Source organism: Hyaloscypha bicolor (assembly GCF_002865645.1).
Source record: "Hyaloscypha bicolor E unplaced genomic scaffold K444scaffold_98, whole genome shotgun sequence".
Lineage (NCBI taxonomy): Eukaryota > Fungi > Ascomycota > Leotiomycetes > Helotiales > Hyaloscyphaceae > Hyaloscypha > Hyaloscypha bicolor.
The window spans coordinates 626047-645307 of NW_020194600.1; the positions used below are offsets into that span (position 1 = coordinate 626047).

General features: G+C 47.9%; 5 protein-coding genes across 5 annotated transcripts; 2 read left to right on the forward strand and 3 right to left on the reverse strand.

Moving 5' to 3' along the window:
• Positions 1 to 1537: 1537 nt before the first annotated feature.
• On the forward strand, positions 1538 to 9015 carry K444DRAFT_532454 (WSC-domain-containing protein; the record flags this gene model as incomplete). Its single annotated transcript, XM_024875081.1, has 10 exons — positions 1538 to 2036; positions 2085 to 2741; positions 2789 to 3180; positions 3228 to 3896; positions 3946 to 4722; positions 4776 to 4917; positions 4965 to 5095; positions 7953 to 8263; positions 8389 to 8453; positions 8516 to 9015. Coding segments are annotated over 10 exons (4143 nt in total), but the record flags the coding sequence as incomplete, so codon positions are not given.
• A 172-nt stretch (positions 9016 to 9187) lies between these two features.
• K444DRAFT_440393 (WSC-domain-containing protein) lies at positions 9188 to 10271 on the forward strand. Its single transcript, XM_024872838.1, has 2 exons — positions 9188 to 9595; positions 9656 to 10271. The coding sequence occupies exons 1-2, from the start codon at positions 9243 to 9245 to the stop codon at positions 10116 to 10118; spliced, it is 816 nt and encodes a 271-aa protein (XP_024735130.1). The 5' UTR covers positions 9188 to 9242; the 3' UTR covers positions 10119 to 10271.
• A 1489-nt stretch (positions 10272 to 11760) lies between these two features.
• Positions 11761 to 13384, reverse strand: K444DRAFT_592139 (Phox-like protein). The gene has a single exon (XM_024878227.1). The coding sequence runs from the start codon at positions 13218 to 13220 to the stop codon at positions 12093 to 12095; it is 1128 nt and encodes a 375-aa protein (XP_024735131.1). The 5' UTR covers positions 13221 to 13384; the 3' UTR covers positions 11761 to 12092.
• Positions 13385 to 13502: 118 nt separating this feature from the next.
• Positions 13503 to 14758, reverse strand: K444DRAFT_614486 (uncharacterized protein). The gene is made up of 4 exons (XM_024880534.1): positions 14620 to 14758; positions 14482 to 14553; positions 14297 to 14409; positions 13503 to 14233 (listed from the first exon to the last, which is right to left on the reverse strand). Exons 1-4 carry the CDS (start codon positions 14631 to 14633, stop codon positions 13701 to 13703), a joined length of 732 nt encoding a protein of 243 aa, XP_024735132.1. The 5' UTR covers positions 14634 to 14758; the 3' UTR covers positions 13503 to 13700.
• A 110-nt stretch (positions 14759 to 14868) lies between these two features.
• On the reverse strand, positions 14869 to 17988 carry K444DRAFT_564190 (glycoside hydrolase family 55 protein). Its single transcript, XM_024877050.1, has 4 exons — positions 17169 to 17988; positions 16958 to 17116; positions 16721 to 16873; positions 14869 to 16662 (listed from the first exon to the last, which is right to left on the reverse strand). Exons 1-4 carry the CDS (start codon positions 17655 to 17657, stop codon positions 15088 to 15090), a joined length of 2376 nt encoding a protein of 791 aa, XP_024735133.1. The 5' UTR covers positions 17658 to 17988; the 3' UTR covers positions 14869 to 15087.
• Between the last annotated feature and the right edge of the window lie 1273 nt (positions 17989 to 19261).

Here is a 19261-nt window from a genome sequence, read left to right on the forward strand (position 1 = left end):
GCGGAGAAAAATCCGACAACCCCTCGGTACCCTAGCCACTCCCCTCCCAATATCCGACATTTCCGGGACCTCGTCACTCTAATTGCGAATCTTACACCAAAATGATTACGGACTTCCGGATTATTCTCGTCATTTAATCGGATAGCGCACGTGCTAATATTCCTATTTTGTGGTTTTTTAGTTCCAACCCTATTTTTTAGCATTCCTATTAGGAATAGAGCGATGGCAGAGGCCGATCGACGTGCCGTACGGCGATGGAAGCAAGCAAATCCACCAGCGTAAGGTACAGCAAGCTGTAATTGACTTATCTACAGGTAATTGGGGCATTGTGAGGTGTTAGAATGGAGAGGTTCTGTATATATCTTCAAATCCTAGTGATATTTCTATTTATATATCTATGCACGTGATCCTTAATATAAGGATACCTCGGTATATCCTTAAGAATTGGCGACAAAAACCCTATCCTTATAGCGAGTTTTTACTGTACTTCTAGATCGTCCAGATGGGATTGCTTTGACAAGCGCATAGCACGTCTTGGCCCAAGGCTTGAAGGCCGAGAGAGCGGGAGGCAGCGCAAGCCTCACATCATTGTTTCGGTCCGAAATGGTGATGCAAATGTGCCTATTCTGGAAGATATCTGTGCTAAAGCCATTAGACTTTCAGCTTGGGGCTAAGGGCTCCCTTTTAGGGATGGAAAAAATTTAATGATTTAATTATTATTTAATCGGCTTAGCGTTATTATATGCATTATTTTATGCGTAAGTTTATGATTTTTAATGAAAAGAATAGTCATGTGGAAGAGTAAAAAAGACTAAAGATATATATTTTTATTCCTCTCTTCTACTCATATTAATATTCTCCGGTACTAATATCTGGTCAATAAAAGCACTAATATCTAACCTGATGTGTAGGAAGAATCGCTCTCCAAGACGAGTGAATTATGTCACGGGCATCAATTTCTAGTCCTCTGGTCGGCTAGATTCAAGCCTTCTCCGAACCCACTTTAATTTAACGCTTAATCGGCTCAAGAGCATTAAATTAAATTATTATTTAATCGGCTAGCCATTAAATTTAATTGTCCACCCCTACTCCCTTTTCAGACCTTTCTATTTTCGATGTTCGAATAGTTCGAGACCAAACGGACTTGCAGCGAGTGTTGAGTCCGCGTCTTCTACGACATTTCCAGAATCCAATTCAAAGCCTCACTCCGCTTCACTCTTTTGCGGTAGATTGAGAGCTTGTCGTTTTTGCCTTTTCCATTTCATACCGCTTCACTCGTTTGCGGTTCATAGGGCGGGTTGAGATCTGGAGGGCTTTCATTCCGGCTCACTTTGTCCCACCACACTTGTTTACGGCAATCCATGCTTCATTGGAAATCTCTGCAACGATGAAGTTCTCAAGAGTTTTGTTCAGCTTGCTGCTGAATCACATCTCACAACGAGCATGGGCTCTTGATCCAACGGACAGTATCATGCACGGCGGTCAGTTTTCACCCGATGAAAGAAAGCCAACTTAGCGGCTAACTTCTTTTCCTTCAGACCTCGCACAATCGAATTACTTGCCTAATCACAACATCAATCCGAACAGCATTTCAAGTTTTGGCCAATTATGGAAATTCACAGCTCCTGCAAGTTCAAACGGTCTTGCGGAACAGTTCCAGGCCACACCTCTGGTTTATACTCCCAGCAGCACAGGAGTGCAGGTTGTTCTTGCGTTTTCGATGCAAAATAAGATATACTCCCTAGATGCCGTCAATGGTACCCTTTATGCCAGTCGAGACCTTTCATCTGGTGGAGAAGTGCCATTTCTGGCCACTGACCTTCCCGGGTGCTACGATATTACCCCCTTTATTGGGATCACTGGCACTCCTGTGATTGATCCTACCACCGACACAATCTATTTTTGGGCGAAGAGTTATGGGTCTGCTAGTCAGTCAGGTTCTGGGTGGCAGAATGGCATTTATCGTTTCCATGCTATCGATGCGGTCACTCTTCAAGAAAAGCGTGGCTTTCCAGTCGTCCTTCAAGGCCATCCAGGTAGATCAATTCTAGCAAATTGTTTGGCTTGAGCTGACAGTTACACAGCTGATAACGACCCCGCTCGCTATTTCACAGGAGGGAACCACATGCAGCGGACAGGCTTAAGTATCGTGAATGGTGCCATTTACGCGGGATTTGCAGCCCACTGTGATTTTTACAACTACACCGGTTGGGTCGTGGGGATGAGCACATCCGGCAGCATCTTAACAGCTTACGCTACGATGGGCGGCCCTGGCTCCCAGCCTCAGGACGGCACTTGGAATGGCGGCGGTGGTGGAGGAGGCGTTTGGATGGGCGGTGCCGCCATTGCATCAGATCGTTCAGATCGGATATTCTTCACTACTGGAAATGGCTTGAAAGCAAGGGATAACGGAGACAACCCAGCCTCAGGGCGAGTTCATCTGGACACCCTCAGCGAAGCTATCGTTAATTTGGCGATCAATCCGACTACGAAGGCTTTGACGCAACAAGACTATTTCGAACCTGCAGCGTACCTTGCCATGGATCAAGTGGATGTCGATCTCGGATCTGGTGGTCTCGTGTTACCGGATACGAGTGTGTTCAATGGCAAGGGAGTTTCCGGCATTGCTATCGCTTGTGGCAAAAATAGTGTGTGTTTTGTGGTGAACAGAGACAACTTGGGCGGGTACAAAATGGGGTCTGCTGCCGGAGATGCTGTCATTCAAGCATTCCGCCCACCAAGTAAGGAACTCAAATTATTATGCTAAGATCTTTTGCTAATCATAAAGATGGCGAGCCTATTTGGCAGGCCGGGGCTGCGTACCCACTTGAGGGAGGATATTTCTACCTGAACCCGGCAAATTCTCCAACTTATGTTTACAGCCTTGGATTTACGGGCGCTGGTCTCCCCAGTTTCACTTTGGCTGCAAAAACCGCTGAGTATGCTCCTGCTCATGCTGGGGTGGGCCCGCCAGTCATCACAACATATCAAGGGCAAGCAGGAACAGCTATCGTATGGGTTTGTGATCCCAATAACAGGCTCAGAGCATATTATGCTGTTCCTCAGAATGGCAAGATGGTCCGCATTACTCTGCCAGCAAGTCCCGCAGTCAACAAGTTTCAGCGTCCGGCGTTTGGCAATGGCCGATACTACCTCGCAAGCAATAACGGTGCTGTTTATGTAAGTTTCGCACTTTGAATGTGGTAAGCAGCACTAACTTTACAAAGGGTTATGGTTCCCCTTCCGCGATGCCGCTGACATGCAACTCGCTCAACTTCGGCTCGGTTTTGATTGGCAATTCTTCCAGTATGACAATGACATGTACTGTTAAGACTCCGATCACAGTTCTGGGGATGATTCTCGGCGGCGGAGGCCTGTTTCAATCTCAGAACTCAAGTCTTCCAAGTACCAAATTAGCCACTGGAAGCACGTTCTCCTTCCCGGTCGTTTTCAACTTGACACAATATACATCATCCCCAGCCGTTCAGACGGCAGTCCTGAACCTGCTCACGAACAACACTGTGGCTGGGTTCTCTACTCAAGTTCCAATTTCCATGACAGGCAAAGCTTCGAGCAACAACCCCATTCTCTCTATGAGCCCCTTACAAGTCAGCTTTCCGGGTCTTGTTGTACCCTCTGCCCAATCTAATGCGGGTTCGGTGAGCTCCTTGGTCATCAGCAACCTCGGTCAGAATGCCATGAACATAACCGGCTATGCCTTTGCTACCGGACCATACAACAATAGCGCCAACTCACCTGTCACCAATGTCACATTCAACAAAGGAGTCGCCGTTTTGGATGTCAACGGTTATTTCACCTCCTCGGACCTTCCGCCTGTGGGCACGATTATTCAAGGAGGTGCTGCTACGACAGTAAATCTGTTATTCAACACAACGGTTCTCATCCATCATCCCCTTTCGTGCTTCCAAACTGACATTATCATAGGTGCTTGGAAGTTATTTCAGTACTTTTGTTGTATACTCCACTGGCGGCTCCAATTTCGCTGTCTTGACTGCAAGCGCTACAAGTCCCCCCATTGCCCTCTTCGAAAAGTCCAACAGTAGCAGCCCAACGAATTGGACAACCATCCCTGACTGCTCATCACCTACCGCTGGCTGCACGACTAACATTGACATGGGCAATTCCTCCGACTTTGCAAGCACGAGCGTTATGCTCCGCTTTACCAATCACGGAGGCTCTGCCCTGACCGTCGACAAGTCGAAACCTCCGATCGGAGGAGTCATCTTCGCTGAGAACCCCGACACGGAATTTACTGAGGCACTGTCAATCGCGCCGAACACATCTTCTACAGCAACAATCTTGTTCCAGCCGGCAGCACCTGTCCTAAACTCCCCCAACAAGCAGTATTCTGCGCTCTGGACACTGAATACCAATGATGTCAAGTTCGGTGTTCATGTTGTCAACTTTACGGGAACTGTAATATCAAAAAAGGCAGGCCCAATGAAGGCGAACGGGGATGCATTATACCAATACCTTGGCTGTTACCAGGACAGCGTGAATTTCCGCATTGAGGCGAAAGGATATCAGAACCCTAATGTCAACACCAACGGCTTGTGTCAGAATCAGTCATACGCTGCTGGAGCTGTGTTCGCAGGGACCGAGTATCAAGTTGAATGTTGGGTGGGAAATGTTATTCCGAGTCCCAGCCTGAAAGTCTCTGACTCGTTGTGCAATTATCAATGCGCCGGCGACAACACACAGGTAAAGTCCACTTCTCTGTGCTTTAGAGTCTCATTTTGTTAATATATGGGTAGATCTGCGGCGGAAATGGTGGTTATATATCCCTTTACTACGACTCAAGTCGCTACTTCCCTTCGAACGGTACGATCATCGGCACCTCAGGGAAAGGCCCCGCACTTGTACCTACAATTGGAAATTACAGCTATCAGGGGTGTTGTGAGTTCCTCCTTGATCGAAATGTATGGTCAGAAGACTGATGAAAGTAGATCTCGATTCCGCGAATCCACGGCCCTTGACTGATCGCACTCTGCAAAACAACGCCGCTGAGTCGATTGAGGCTTGTGCGAAATATTGCACTGGGTATACGTACTTTGGAATGGAGTATGGGCAAGAAGTAAGCTTTCCTTTCAGAGGAGAATCGACATTTAACACTTTGTGCAGTGCTACTGTGGCAACACATTAGGATACGCTACGGTTGAACCTTGGACAGGTTGTAAGTATTCTGGAGAGATCTAAATATTCCAGGATCTTCTCATGGAGCACTTTCAAAGGAGCAATTGCTAACTATCTTTAGGTTATATGTTGTGCACTGGCAACAATACTGAATATTGTGGAGCTGGCAATCGACTCTCACTATATATGTATAACGCCTCTCTGATTAGTACGAAGATAACGGCATAAAGTATCGGGAATATAGGGCATTATTTTATGAAGACCACTAAATGCCCTATAAGGTCTTACTTTAATCTCCCTGTAGCCGTTCCTAGCCCCCTGTAAGCCCTGTAGGGGTCCCCTGAAGTGTGGCTTACCTCGCTAAACCTCTGATTTCGATTGTTTTTTGATTAGTTCAATTCTATTTATTAAAATAACTACCTAATAAATAGCTACTTTCTCTTGCCCCTTCTTCCGTCCCTCTTTATACTTATTCCCCCCTTCCAAGCGTATTATCTCCTTTATATAATCAGGGATTACTATAATCCACTCTTGAATCTTGCTCTAAGGGAGGTCCTCCTAGTATTTCTCTTACCTTACTCTTAGCTTCTTCCTATTACTAGTAGGTTCCCGCTTAGTAGTTTCCTTTTTTATCTAGAACCAGGCCTTCTTAATTATATTGAGATTAGGTGAGTTCCCTGGCCAAAGTATCTTTATAATCTTCTATAAATTATAAACCTCCCCTTAGTAATATAACTTGTGGGCTCCTGTATTATCCTCCTATATAATAGTCTTTGGTCGATCTTTCTAGCACTTCCTTATAAAGGATAGAAGCTTCTTAATTAATATCCTTTTTTAGTATTAATACTAATTAATCCCTCCTTATCTATTCTTTATAATAAAGGTACTAGTCTCCTCGTTATGCTTTCATATCTTCCGTATTTCTCTAGGAGCCCTATTATAAGCCTTCTTCTAATTCCTTAGCCACTTCCTCTGCTCCTTCTCCTACTTCTCTTTATTAGCCTTCTTAATTAACGAATTCCTTATATTAAGATTAGCTTTATAATCTCTTTTCTCTTATAGAGTCTCCTTTTCCTATATATAATAAGGCCTCTTTTTATTAAAGGAGAAAGACCCCCAAAATATAAACTTAGAAAATCCTTTCTACCTCCTCTATATATAATACTTATTATATGCTTCTTTAGGTAATCTTCATATATGTCTCTTTCTCCTTATATTACCTAATTAGATAATAGTCTTATCTATAAAAATTATATCTTTCTAGTTATTAAGCATCTAATACTCTCGCTCCAAGTACTAGGCTAATTGCTCTGCTTTATTAAGCTCGTTTAAACCAGGCTTAACTATTAGTTTATACTAAGAGTAGCTTGTATAAGTAAGAACTTTCTATATAGTTCTAGGTATAATCTTATAACCTCTCTTCTTTACTTCCTTTATAATTATAATATAAGAAAAGCCTCTTATAGTAGAATTCTGGAGAACGATCTTTAGAATATACTTGATTACTTTAGCAGAGATTATAGGTTAACTAGATCTTGGTATATTTAGAATATATAAGACCTTTAAAGGTATATTCTTATTCTCTACCTATCTATGCTTCCTAGCTATAGCTACAAGTTAATAAATAGCTAATCTGGGTACTTCTATAGCCTCTCTAATTTGTCCTAAAGACTTCTTATCCTCAAGTATATAAATAGCCTTAATTCTGGTACTAGTAAAGTACTCTTTGGGCCTAAGAGTAGCAAGTACAAAAGCAGTTAACGAAGCGGGTAATAAAAGGGCTGGTTTAGCTAAATCATTATCTGAATCGTCCGAATCTAATAGTAAATTATACTATATATCCTCTTTATCTTTGGTATACTTGTTAGAGCATTTGTTATCTGAGGAATCAGGAGGAGAGAAGAGCTCTGATTAGCCATCTAATAAATCAGGAAAATCAAATAAACCTCTAAAAGTAGCTATAATAATAGCTAAAGTAAAGCGAAGGGTATTAAGTGTTTTTCTAATTAATTAGAATTAGAATTCAGAACGAAGTATGTGTGGAGAGGTGTGTATTAGGGCTAATTATCCCCCCCTTTACTCGCTACTAATTAGTGGACTCGCCTATATTTATGGGCGTTTGGGGGCGTTTAGTACCTGTCAAGCTGCATAAGCCCATATTAAGTCTTCAGGGCACTTTTAGTAAGCTTATAGGGGCTTACAGGGGACTAGGACTAGCTACAGGGAGATTAAAGTAAGACCTTACAGGGCATTTAGTGGCCTTCATAAAATAATGCCCTGTATTCCCGATACTTTATGCCGTTATCTTCGTACAACGTCGTCAACAACAGCTTCACCTTCTTCGACTAAATTGTCGTCAAGTACCCAGGTTTCTACGGCGAGCAGCCAGCTATCTACGACCTCCAGCCAACTTTCCACAACCTCCAGCCAGAGCTCGACGACGACAATGTCAGCAACCACGTCTTCCGCCTCACCGACAGGTACTCTTATCGGAGGGTATGGCTATGCCGGCTGCCAGACCGATGCCGGCGCGAATGCCAGAACGCTGAGCTCAACATCCTTTACCCACACTGCAATGACGGTCGAGATCTGTTCTTCTTTCTGTGGTGCCAGAGGGTACACCTATTTCGGAGTGGAATACGGTAGGTGGCGTTCACTAAACTCGCATTTCCTCTCCCAAATATTGGGAAATTTCTACTCTCTAGACATATCTGAAGAGAGAACCCCCGAAACATTGTTTCGTTCTCTGATTTCCTCCTGATTGCGCAATGCTGACTCCGAGGTCATCAGGTACCGAGTGTTATTGCGGTAACACCATTTTGGCTTCTTCCACTGTAGCGACAGACGGACGTTGCAATATGGCGTGCCCAGGCAAGGCAACTGAAGTCTGCGGTGGTCCAGGCGGCCTCTCTTTATACAAAGCATCTGCCTTGCCATCGCCCACACCATCCGCCTCGGCACCTGCATATACCTACGTTGGCTGCCAGAGCGACAATGGCAATGCAAGGACGTTGATTTCGCTGGTCGTTACTAGCCCTGCCATGACTGTGGAGCTTTGCACTTCTTTCTGTGCAGGATATAGCTACTTTGGAGTCGAGTATGCAGATGAGTAAGGAACACATTTCTTTGCCCCGTACCCAGAGCTCCGTATTTGCACTGGTTAGGATGTCTCATTCTTCCGGCTCGCTTCTGGCTCCCTACGCCACGAAGGGTCATGGCGCTAATTCGTTCTAGGTGTTATTGCGGTAACACCCTCGCAGCCGGCTCGGCTCTTGTGACTGATGGAAGATGTTCTATGGGTATGTGTATTCCTCAAGCTTGGATCTTTATCCGCACCAAACTGTACTAACATGGATGTCAGCATGCGCCGGTAATGCTACCGAGACCTGCGGCGGTGCAGGTGGCCTCTCACTCCATCAACTCAAGCCGGTCGTTTCCAGCAGCTCTTTGGTGTCCTCGACCTCCTCAAAATCGTCCAGCTCTCCGACACTAACAACCATTTCGTCACAATCCCTGACTTCTACAGGCTCTATTAGTACCCAAAGCACTTCCAGCAAAATTTCCTTTAGCAGTACTAGCTCTACTTCCGCGTCCCCAACACCAGAATTGAAGCCGAAAGTTGGAGCGTATTCCTTCCAAGGATGCTACACCGACTCTCAGACAGCTCGTGCTCTTACCGCGGTGCAAGTTATTAACTACCAGACTATGACATTGGAGACTTGCGCTGGAATCTGCGCTGGATACACATACATGGGCGTCGAATACTGGGGAGAGGTACGTTTCCTCATTTCTCTGAAAGAGTATCTTTTAACGTTTCGTGTAGTGCTACTGTGGCAACACCCTCAACGCTGCATCACTTAACACCACCATCACTGATTGTAACCTCATTTGTCCTGGGGATCCGACTGAGTATTGCGGCGCTGGGAACAGAATTGAACTGTACGTGTAACGTTGAGCTTGCTTTCTCCTCGTTTGGATGATTCACGAGTTGTGGAATATCTCAAGACTTTCCCGTCTCATCGTTCCTGGAGAGTCCGGTGTGTTGATTTCTCCGTAAAGCCCGTGCTGACTCGAGAGTTTCTAGGTACATGCTCAGTAACTCTGTTAAGTCGCTGTCATCGTCAAGTTCTGTGCAAGCATCAAGCTCTCAAGTGTCGACATCAAGCTCTCAAGTATCGATGTCAAGCTCTCAAGTGTCGACGTCAAGCTCTCAAGTGTCAGTCCTTTCCACCAGCACAGCCTCAAAATCAACAAACACGAGCACCCAGACGGGAATAAAATCCGGACCGACAAGCACATGGAGCTACACCGGATGTGCTAACGACACCTCGGCCGCCCGAGCTCTCAACGGCCTTTCTATCACCGGTAGCAGCACCATGACCGTTGAATCCTGCCAAGCCTACTGCATCAGCAAGAACTATCCCGTAGCGGGTCTAGAATAGTAAGTTCGCCTTCAGTCCACCCATTCTGTTGGTGCAATCGATGCTGACAACCCTCACAGTGGCCAGGAATGCTGGTGCGGTACAGGCTTATTCCGAAACTCCTCAATTGGCAAAACAGGTTGCACGATGGCCTGCACCGGCAACTCAACCGAGATCTGTGGTGGCTCGGGCCGTCTGAGCGTCTACACTTACAACTTGCCTTACACTCCATCGGTAATACCCGCCACCGTCGGCACCTACCGGCTCAAAGGCTGCTATACCGACGTTAAAGCTACTCGTGGGCTTTCCGCATACGCTTTCACCAGCGCGACCCTCACAGACGAATCTTGCGTTGCGAACTGTAAGTCACGGGGATACAGCTACGCTGGTGTAGAGTACGGTGATGAATGTTACTGTGGTAATACTTTGGCGAGCACTTCTCAGCCGGCGAATATCATGGATTGTCAGGGTATGTTCTGTGCAGGTAACTCGACGGAATTTTGCGGAGCAGGTTTGAGGATGTTGGTGTATTCGACTGCGTGATGTATGCTGTGCATGGGGAGCGTTAACGGTCTTTAAAATCTAGAGGTGATTCCGATATCTTTCATGTAATGATAATTATATATTCATATCTTCAGAAGATTAGATAATGGAAAGCTTAGCATATAGTGATTTAATTTCAATTATAGAAGCCAAGGCGCGACTGCCATGTCATCAATTTCTCAATGTTCCAGCTTCTGTGTGTTCATTCGCACAGCTTCCTCCTCTCCCATAGCTCTATCTTCCACGCCACGTTAAGCCATAACTCCCTTATCACATGTATAGCGGACTTCGAGAGAGGCTTCTTCAAAGCCGGCTTGAGTTCAGGAAGCTTCTTTCTGACCTCTTCAAACGAGAAGGAAGGCTAATCTCGCGTTGTATTGCCTATCGAGGGTACGTTGCTTTTAAGGTCAAGTATTATTGTACTATACGTTGCGGGTACAAACGGTTCATGTGTTTGAAAGTCGGTAGATTTAGGATTACAAGGCTGAGCAACGTGTGGTGAAGTCCGAGCCGTTATTAATTGTCGAACTCGTTTGTTGCATGCTCGCAGTTACAGTGTTTACTTAACTGGGTTCCAGAGAGAAGAAGCCCACAATCAATTTTCTAGGTGGTAATGGGGCGAATAATCGTTGCTGTCTGAGAAGAAGGTAAGCGAGGATATAATTCTGGCTGTGACGGCGCTGGCTGGGGATGGCTGTCACATGACTGGTTTCACCTAGCTAGCCGGCGTTTCAGTGGTTTTAGCTAGTACTTCCCTTCTTTTATCCCCTTTCCTTCTCTCTCTCTCCTTCTTCTCTTTAGCTTAGTATTCTCAATACATGGGATTTTCCTGGATCTTTGAGCCCTGGCCATTGCCTCGATCCCGCCGTCACACTGGCGACGATGTCAACGAACAAGTGTGTAAGCGAGGCGACGGCGAGCTACCAAAAAAAAAAAAGACAAAAATAAATTAAATTCGATTATTTCATTTAAGGTATCTAAACCCACCAACCCCCTTCAAATCTCATACTTTACAGATTTTTTTTTTAGCTTTTAGCAAGGGGGGCGGGGAACTTGATACCTTGGAGCGGGGGATCAATTGCCGTAGAACATCTCAATGCAAGCCCGGGCTCTGGGGAAACACCGGTGAGAATGAGCTAGGAATATCATTTCTTTTAAGGAACCGTCTCGGACACATTACACCCCCTCAGATATTAGGGTCACTCCTTTTTAGGGGAGATGTTCCCAACTACACACCGCCGAACGTGTACTGAGGTTGCTGGTTGAAGCGAGAATTGCTCATTTGGGTATATGAGACCCGAGCGAGAAGTTGGAAAAATGCTGGAAGGAGATATTCCGCTGAGGGAGAGTGAGGCCTGGCTGCGCCGACTCAAGAGCAGCGAGGAGACTCAATGATAGCACTTAGTTACGCCTTCACATCCTGGGCATCTGTAACTCAGGGGCATTTTCTGAATTCAGGATCTCAGCGTGCTAGATTGTTTCATGAACTCGGTCGGTATATGCATGGATGGCATAGGCTCGGAATAATCACAACTACGAGTTGGGTCTTGAGTTCGCGCTATCAAACAGCGGTTCAGCGGCAGTCCTCAAACTCATATCAGCTTACACCCAGCCGTTGTTTTCAAGGCACCAAAAGCAGGCAGGCAAGGCCCCATGGAGATCACAAAGCAAGCAGCAGCTAGGTCTTCAGATCGCGAGCATGACTGATTCAGGGGTAATGTTTACAGCAATTCTAGTCATATCAGAGCGTTCAAATTACAAGATTTCATGATTCAATGGACTGCAAGTGCACAAAACGGGCCCAAAATGATTCGCAGAAGCCAACAGCAGATATGAAGCACAAACGCAGGCGTGACTACGCTGCTACGGCGACGAACATGTTCTGATTATTAAAAGAGCTACAATTTACAACATAACCCCAGCCGGACGAACGCCACGCTGATGCAGAATCCAAAGACCAATCTTACACACTTCTCACGAAATCTTGCTAACCCTCTTCTTCGCAATATCAATCTTCCCTTTCACTCTATCCACATCCTTGTCCACCCTATCCAACATCTCATTCTGCAGCTCCAACTCCCCATGAATCGCCAGCCCCATCTCCCTCTGCCTCCTCACAATCTTCGCTAGCTCCTCGACATCCAGATCCTGATCCTGCATCAACTGCCGCTGCAGCTGAACCACGCCCTCATTATCCAACTGCCTCGTCTTATCCGTTTCCGGCACCGGCGCCCCCAGAACCCTCCCACTCGGCCTGCTCACCCCGGGTCCAAACAACGCATTCTTATCCTGTGCCGTCGCCCCCGCCCCTCCATTCTCACCCTTCCCGTTCTGCCCCTTGACCGCAAGACTAACAGCCAGCTTCTCCAGCCCCTCCCTCTCGACCTTCGCACTACCAAGTAAATCCCTCCTCCGTCTCAACTCCCCAGCACCAATTCTACTCCCACCCTCCCCCCTCTTCTCCCCTTCACCTAAAATCTTCAGCCCCTCCTCTAGATTCCCAATAAGTCCCGCAGCCTTCACAAGACACCTTTTCGCATTCGCACCCGCCTCATACTGCCCCTGCGCCGTCGTCGCCCCATCCCTCCTCCCAAGAAACAGTCTCGCATCATGCAGCTGCCCCTTCATCTCGCGATGCAGATCCAGCCACACGCCCGGATCACTGGCAAGCAGTCCCGCATTACCGCCTAACCTCTGATTCGCCTCGACCAGCTCCTTCCGCGTAGAACCCGCACTGCTCGCGCCCCCGGTGCTGGGCAGGTTTAAGAACGACCGCCAGGCCGACGTCTCCCGCCATCGCCGGTCGGGGTTCTCGGCGATGGCGCGGAGATACGCTTCGAGTCCTTTCCGTCGCTCTTCTGTCAGTTCGGGCGAGGAGGCTGTGGATTTGAACCAGGATTTCGCTGGTAAGGGGGCTGGCGGGGGAGAGGGGATGATGGAGGAGAGGGATTGGTGGAGGGACACGAAGTCAGAGTAGCGCTTTTGCACGACGAAGGTGCGGAGAGGCAAGCAGAGAGTGATATTGTAGAGGGTATAGGGTTTTGAGGAGTCGGCTGTTGAGAGGCTGGTGGAGGGGATGGAGAGTTCGAGGGAGGGTGCCATTGCTTTTGTTCTCGATGCTTTGATAGATTTGTGGGTCTGTAGAGGCGTAGATGTAGTGGTTAGGTTGGGGTTGAAGTGTTGCTGACGTTGTTCTTGGATCACTGAGGTTGCTTTTGCCTTGGAGCTCGTGACAAGGATGACGATTCCGAGGAACAGCCTTGGCGATAACGGGACGTGCGCCGTTGTCAAAAAAGTAACCTTGTGGGGCTGGCTATGACCCCTTTTGATGTCCCTCACGAGGGACAAAGAAAAGAATCTCAATACATATATAATCATGAAGGTGTGTAATGTATTCGTCAGGAGAATCTGAAATCTATTGCTTCCAGATTTGCTACCTATGAAGACACGCCAAATGAATTCGTCGGGTTTCTGTCTGTCCATTATTCATGCCTGGCGTATGCTTGTATAATTCCCAAAAACCAAAGAGTCATCATCCTCTGCGGTAGTCATCGATCCATCAAGTCATCATCATAAGCCCATCTAGAATGTCTCCTGGTCATCCAGACCCTCAGCCTCGGCCGGGATCTCGAAGCCGTCCTCCGTCGAGTACAGAATTGTCTGAATGTGCTTGATCAACCCATCTTCCTGCTTCTCGATCTCGGGGTCTTCTTCGCATGCTTGTTGAACCAATAGCTCGATGTCGCGGAGCTTGCTGAAGTAGAAATCTCGCTCGCGCTCAAGCCCTTGTACTGTCTCCTTTAGTGTGTTGTTCTCTTGTTGTAGAGCTGCAGACGCTGGACCACCACCAACTCCCGCTTTTGAGACTCTTCCACCGGTTGTAGGTGTCGTGCCTCTTCTAGCTGCACCGGCAGATGTCCTTGGTGCCATGTTCGATGCTGGGGGAGGAGCGCCGGAACCCCGTCGTCGAGCAACTGCATCATAATCGCCGCCCGGGAAGTATTGGTCCCAATACCGCTTGCTCCATTGAAGGAATTCGAGGTTGTCTTGCATCTTACACTTGATGAGTTGCTCAACATTAACCGGTCGATCGATGCCATGGCGTGTGAAGCAGGCTGTTGGACGATCCTGTCAGTATTTGTCTTGTAGGGCTCAGCAGATAACTAAGGGGTACAAACTTTGCAGGATCTTAAAATTCTGCAGGTATGCGTATTCGGTATTGACATTAAATTTGACTCGGGCCATCGGGACATCAAGGTAAATGCTGTCGAAGACCTGGCAGAGAGCCGCACTGCGCCTTGTCAGCCTGGCTGGCAAGGGGTAGTCGAGGAGAAGACTGCCGCGGGGCCGCAAGCAAACTTACCCAGTTCCGCATTGCTCAACCTTGGTTATATTTAGTTGGAGCAGGTTGTTGAGCCATGCAACCAACTCTTGTCTGCAGAGATCGCGAGGTCAGAATGCCAAACTTCCCAATTATGTTTGATCATGCGCCGCCACGCACCTTGATTCTCCCATCTTGGAGCGATGTATGGACGGAAGCACTGATCGAGAGCGTTTATATCTTTTCTGCGGGGATTCGTGCACAGGTGTTCAGAACACTGAAGAGCGGCGAGGTTATGTTCGCGGATTTCAAGTTTCGGTGTTTAAGTCGCGATGGATCTCTTTGGATTTATCGCGGAGCCCAAATCGCTAAGGCAACGGTTTGATCACGTGTTACCCCCACTTTTTTATGATGAACTCCTTTTTCGTGCAGATATGTCAAGTTCACTTTATGCAGCATATTCACTCTAACTTTCAAATCTTCAATACAGATCAGATATCTCGTTGTTTCTATACAACTTCTTGTGCAGATCTCCAGATCCCGAGAACGGGTTTCGGTCCGTGTATGCTCCTTTTACTCCAATCATGCCATCAAAAACTATGTACAAGAAGGTGGGTATCTCAAAAACTCAAAGAAAGATGTATCTCTTTATACACACTTCGAGACAATCGGTGTACCTGCTGCTGTGCCAGCCTGCGAGAACAGCGCGACCGTGGCACAGAAGTTGTTGCGGTTGTCACTATCCAAAGCGCCACTGGCACCGTTCACGGTTACCATGTTGGTTGCGGCCTTGGTGGACAATCCATACAGGTAGACTGCACCAGAGTTCTCGAGAGAGACCATGTTGGTTTGGCAACTCTCGGCCGTAAGGCAGGTCTGGCCGTAGTTATCGAAGAAGCTGTAAAGACCAGCACCATAGACGAAGACATCCTGCGAGTCAACAACACGGAGACCCCAAGCCTTGTTGACGCTGGCTGAGCCAGAGAAGGTTGGGTCAGAGTATTTCGCGTTGGCAGCAAATGGAGTTGAGGCGTCGGGGTTGCTCTGGAAGTAAGGAGTCTCTGTTTGAATCAAACCCATGTAAACGTTGGTCGCGTTGGCGATCTGGTAGTTGTACAGAACGCTATGCTCTGAGCTAGTTCCATACAGCCATACTGGGCCCTTGGCAGATTCGATGAGGACGCCGCGTCCATTGAAGATGTTGATTTGGTTGTGGTCACCAAGATCGAGCTCGTGATCAGCAACCCAGAACCAGTTATTCTCCAGATAGATAGTGGCCTGTGAAGTGACATGCAAGAGGAGAAACGCGCCCTCGCAGGCAGCGTTAGCAGGAGCAATGACGGTGGGGTTCTTGGAGCATTTGTCTGACTGAAGTTGAGTTCCAGCGGAGCCTCCAATTCGGAAATGGACATCCCACATGCCAGCTGCACCTTGTGATGTCTCGGCAACATTCCACTCAACAAGAATGGCACCAGGCTGAGGGCCAAGGGTCTCAAAAATGAGGTCTGAAATTTCGACGGCTCCTGTATCGCCTGGCTGGCCAACTTGGAAAACTGGTTGTGGATTTGCTTGATCCTTGAAAGAAGTTGATCCTCCTGCCATGATGAGTGGCCAGATTTCGCCAGTGATTCGAATGTTCTTGGGAACCTTGACAGTGCTGGTGATGACATATGCGCCATGATCGAAGTAAACAACATCCGTAGGGCCAGCAGCGTTTAAGACAGCTTGGATAGCCGCGGTATCATCCGTGACACCGTCACCCTTGGCACCTGCTGCCTTGACACTCTTAAAAGATGAGACGGGCACACCATCATACTGAGGTTTTGATCGGGTGAAGACATTGCCTGCAGAGTTCAAAAGGGAAGCAGGCTTTGTTGGAGCAGTCTGTGGACCTTGACCAGCGGTACCAGCATTTGCGCCAGCGTATTGGCGTCCTTGAGTCCAGGACGCAATCTTTGCGTTGCCACCGAGAATAGTTGCCTTAGAAGCAGCGTTCGATACAGCGACTGGGCAGTTCGTAGAGAAATCGACATTATCGATGACAAGGGTTCCGTTGGTTGAGCCTTCGTTCGTGGAGTAGACGGTTGAAACGCCGATGGGTGTGTTGGAGATTTTGCTGTCAACAAGCAGAATAGAGCCAACAGTCTGGCTTGATGCTCCTCCGTTGGCCATATCAACACCAATACCACAGTTGTTAATGGAAAGACCAGAAAGAGTCCATGCCTATAATTCAATGTCAGATCTACGTGAATCTTGAAAACAAGACGAAGGGTAGGCTTACCCAGTTCCAGTTCATGAACACAGCAGTTTGGCAGTTATTGAAGGTCAGATTTCTGGTAGTGAACTGCTGATTTCCAAAGAATGCACCGTATTTGCCTCCGTTGAAGGTCAAATCAGTCATGAAACCGCCAGAACCATTGTCCATAAAGATACCCTGCAAATTGGTCAGAAAGGTCTCGGTTATTGCAGAACCTGGAACGTAAAGACTGTTCCGGCAAATTTAGGAGATGTCGCTTACCTGCTGGGCATTTGAAGTTCCTCCATCAGTTCTCATGTTGAACACAATGTTTTGCAGACTAGTAGCCTGAGCAACTTGCCAATGAATACCAGTACCAGCGCTGACTGGCATGGCAGTGGTGTCAATGATAAAGTTGCGAATCTGTCGGAAGAAGTTGTTCTATTCACGGATTAGCTCGATTATTCAGGACTCGAGCAGGAGAAAAACCCACTTGGTTGGTGTACCAATTGATACCGCCATCAGCATAAGGATCCGAGTCGATCAAAGCGATGCCCTGGAAGCCTGCTGTGCCCTTGATAGTCGGGACGCTGACCGCATCGCCAACAAATTGTGTATAGTAAAGTTGGATGAGCGGCTTGCTGATGGAGTAGGTGCCGGGAGGGAAATAGATCAGGGCTGGAGTAGTTGTCGAAGAGTCGCAACCTTGACCGCAACGAGAACCAGCAGTAATTGCTGCATTGATTGCGGCAGTATCATCGGTGCTTCCATCTCCAGCTGCGCCGAAGTCCTTCACATTTCGGAATATTTGATATCCAGCGGTACCATAAGCAGCCGTGCCCTGTCTGGTGATAGATGCAAGCCAATAGCTAGATGTCGCGGCAGCATCAGTAGCAGGGACGGGTCTCGGAGACGGTGCGCCAGAGACGAGGAGGAGGAGTCGCAGAGCAACGAAGAGGGTCAGAATTGAAAAGGAAGCCATCGTAAAGTAGTACCAGCTGCTGAAAGATGACGTAAAGGAGTGTGATTTTGACTGCACGGTATTCTTGTCAGTATGTATCAAAGGTAGGAGTAGCTCGAGTCTTCGAGAGTAAACAAAGGAGTTTGATAGGGAAGGAACGCTTGTGTTTTGTTTCTTGAAAGTTCGTCGAGGGAAATTTTTCCGATCTGAACGAGCGACAGGAAGAAAAGCAATCTCAAGAAAGTGGAGGGGGTTTAATTGGTTGCGCGCATTGTTGGTATTGTCAGTGATACAATAATAACGAGGCTACTTAGTTGTGCTTGTGAATTGGGGTCAACAATCAAGCGAGGCTAGCAGCGCGAGGGGGAGCGAGGCTGACAACAATAGTAATACTCACGAATTTATGTTCTTGAAGTGAATGGCGACGCTGGTGATTCAAAAGAGAGCGATGGCTACCAGACGGAGACCTTGGTAAGGACGGGGAAATGTTATTCTTGGAGGTGTGGCACTCGGTACTTATAAAATCAGGATCGTCTGTGTCGTGGTCAAGCTCCTCCTGCATGCCTGGCCGCAACTCAGCATTTTCGGCAAAGACCCGCTGGCTCCCAGAGCCATGTGGCCCAAGCAGATCACATTTAGACTCATGATGGGGATTGTCGGCGACTGGGGAACCATGGCCAACGAGAGGCATCACAGCCACGGCCAGGAATGTTCCAATACTGTGAATGGCTTGCGCGCTGGTAGCGGGCCAACGTCTGACCAGTATCAGGTGGTACCTGCAGTCAGTATGGGTCGAATCGAAACAGCGGGAGCCGGGCCCTGGGGGAGTTGATTCGATGTCCCCTAGTATTGGAAGATGGAGCAGCGTCGTTTGTCCGCGACCACGGATGTAGCATTAAGAGTCCCCTGGATCATCAAAGCACGTCGGACGCCGTCGCAGGGATTGGATCTGAGTAGCCGGCCGACGAGGGAACGGGGCCTGTCACTCTCACCGCGGGCGTGGGACCGCTGGTATTGGAGGCTACGAGATGCGATGCGATGCCCTGGGCCTTTGTTGTTCGTTGTGTTTAGTGCCGCTGCGTGAAGGTCTTCAAGTGAAGTTGAAACTTCTCGCTTGGGCCAAAGGCTGTGGCACCGCTGGTGGTTGGACAACATGTCATGCCTCGGAGATTTACCCGTGCCTGGGTGGCGCGATGCCCTAACTGCAAGGAGCAAGGCTGCCGTGATCGCCCAGCATCTCGCCCTCTGCACTGTCTGCAGGCACGGTCAGCCACATCAGATGCCAAAGGGTTGGGTCGGGTCGAGGGAAGGTTCAGGGTCGCGTCAATGCACGACGTGGCTGCTGCTGCGGTCTTGCGATCCGGGGCAGAGAATCTCGACAATCAGAAGATCAGGGGAAGCGGCGAGATCATCACGATTCGGATGGATCAGGTGCTGCAACGTATCATCGTTCTCGGATTTGATTCCTCAAAGCTCATGGCCTCGAAGAGCTTCGGGCCTTCTTGTGTCCCGGTGACAATGTACCCGCGCTATCGTGGCCGGTCGTGCAGTCTCCACGTTGTTGTGCTTCTTGAATGTTCAGTACCATTCTCGAGCCACGGAGCGGATTCTCATGCCTCATCGAC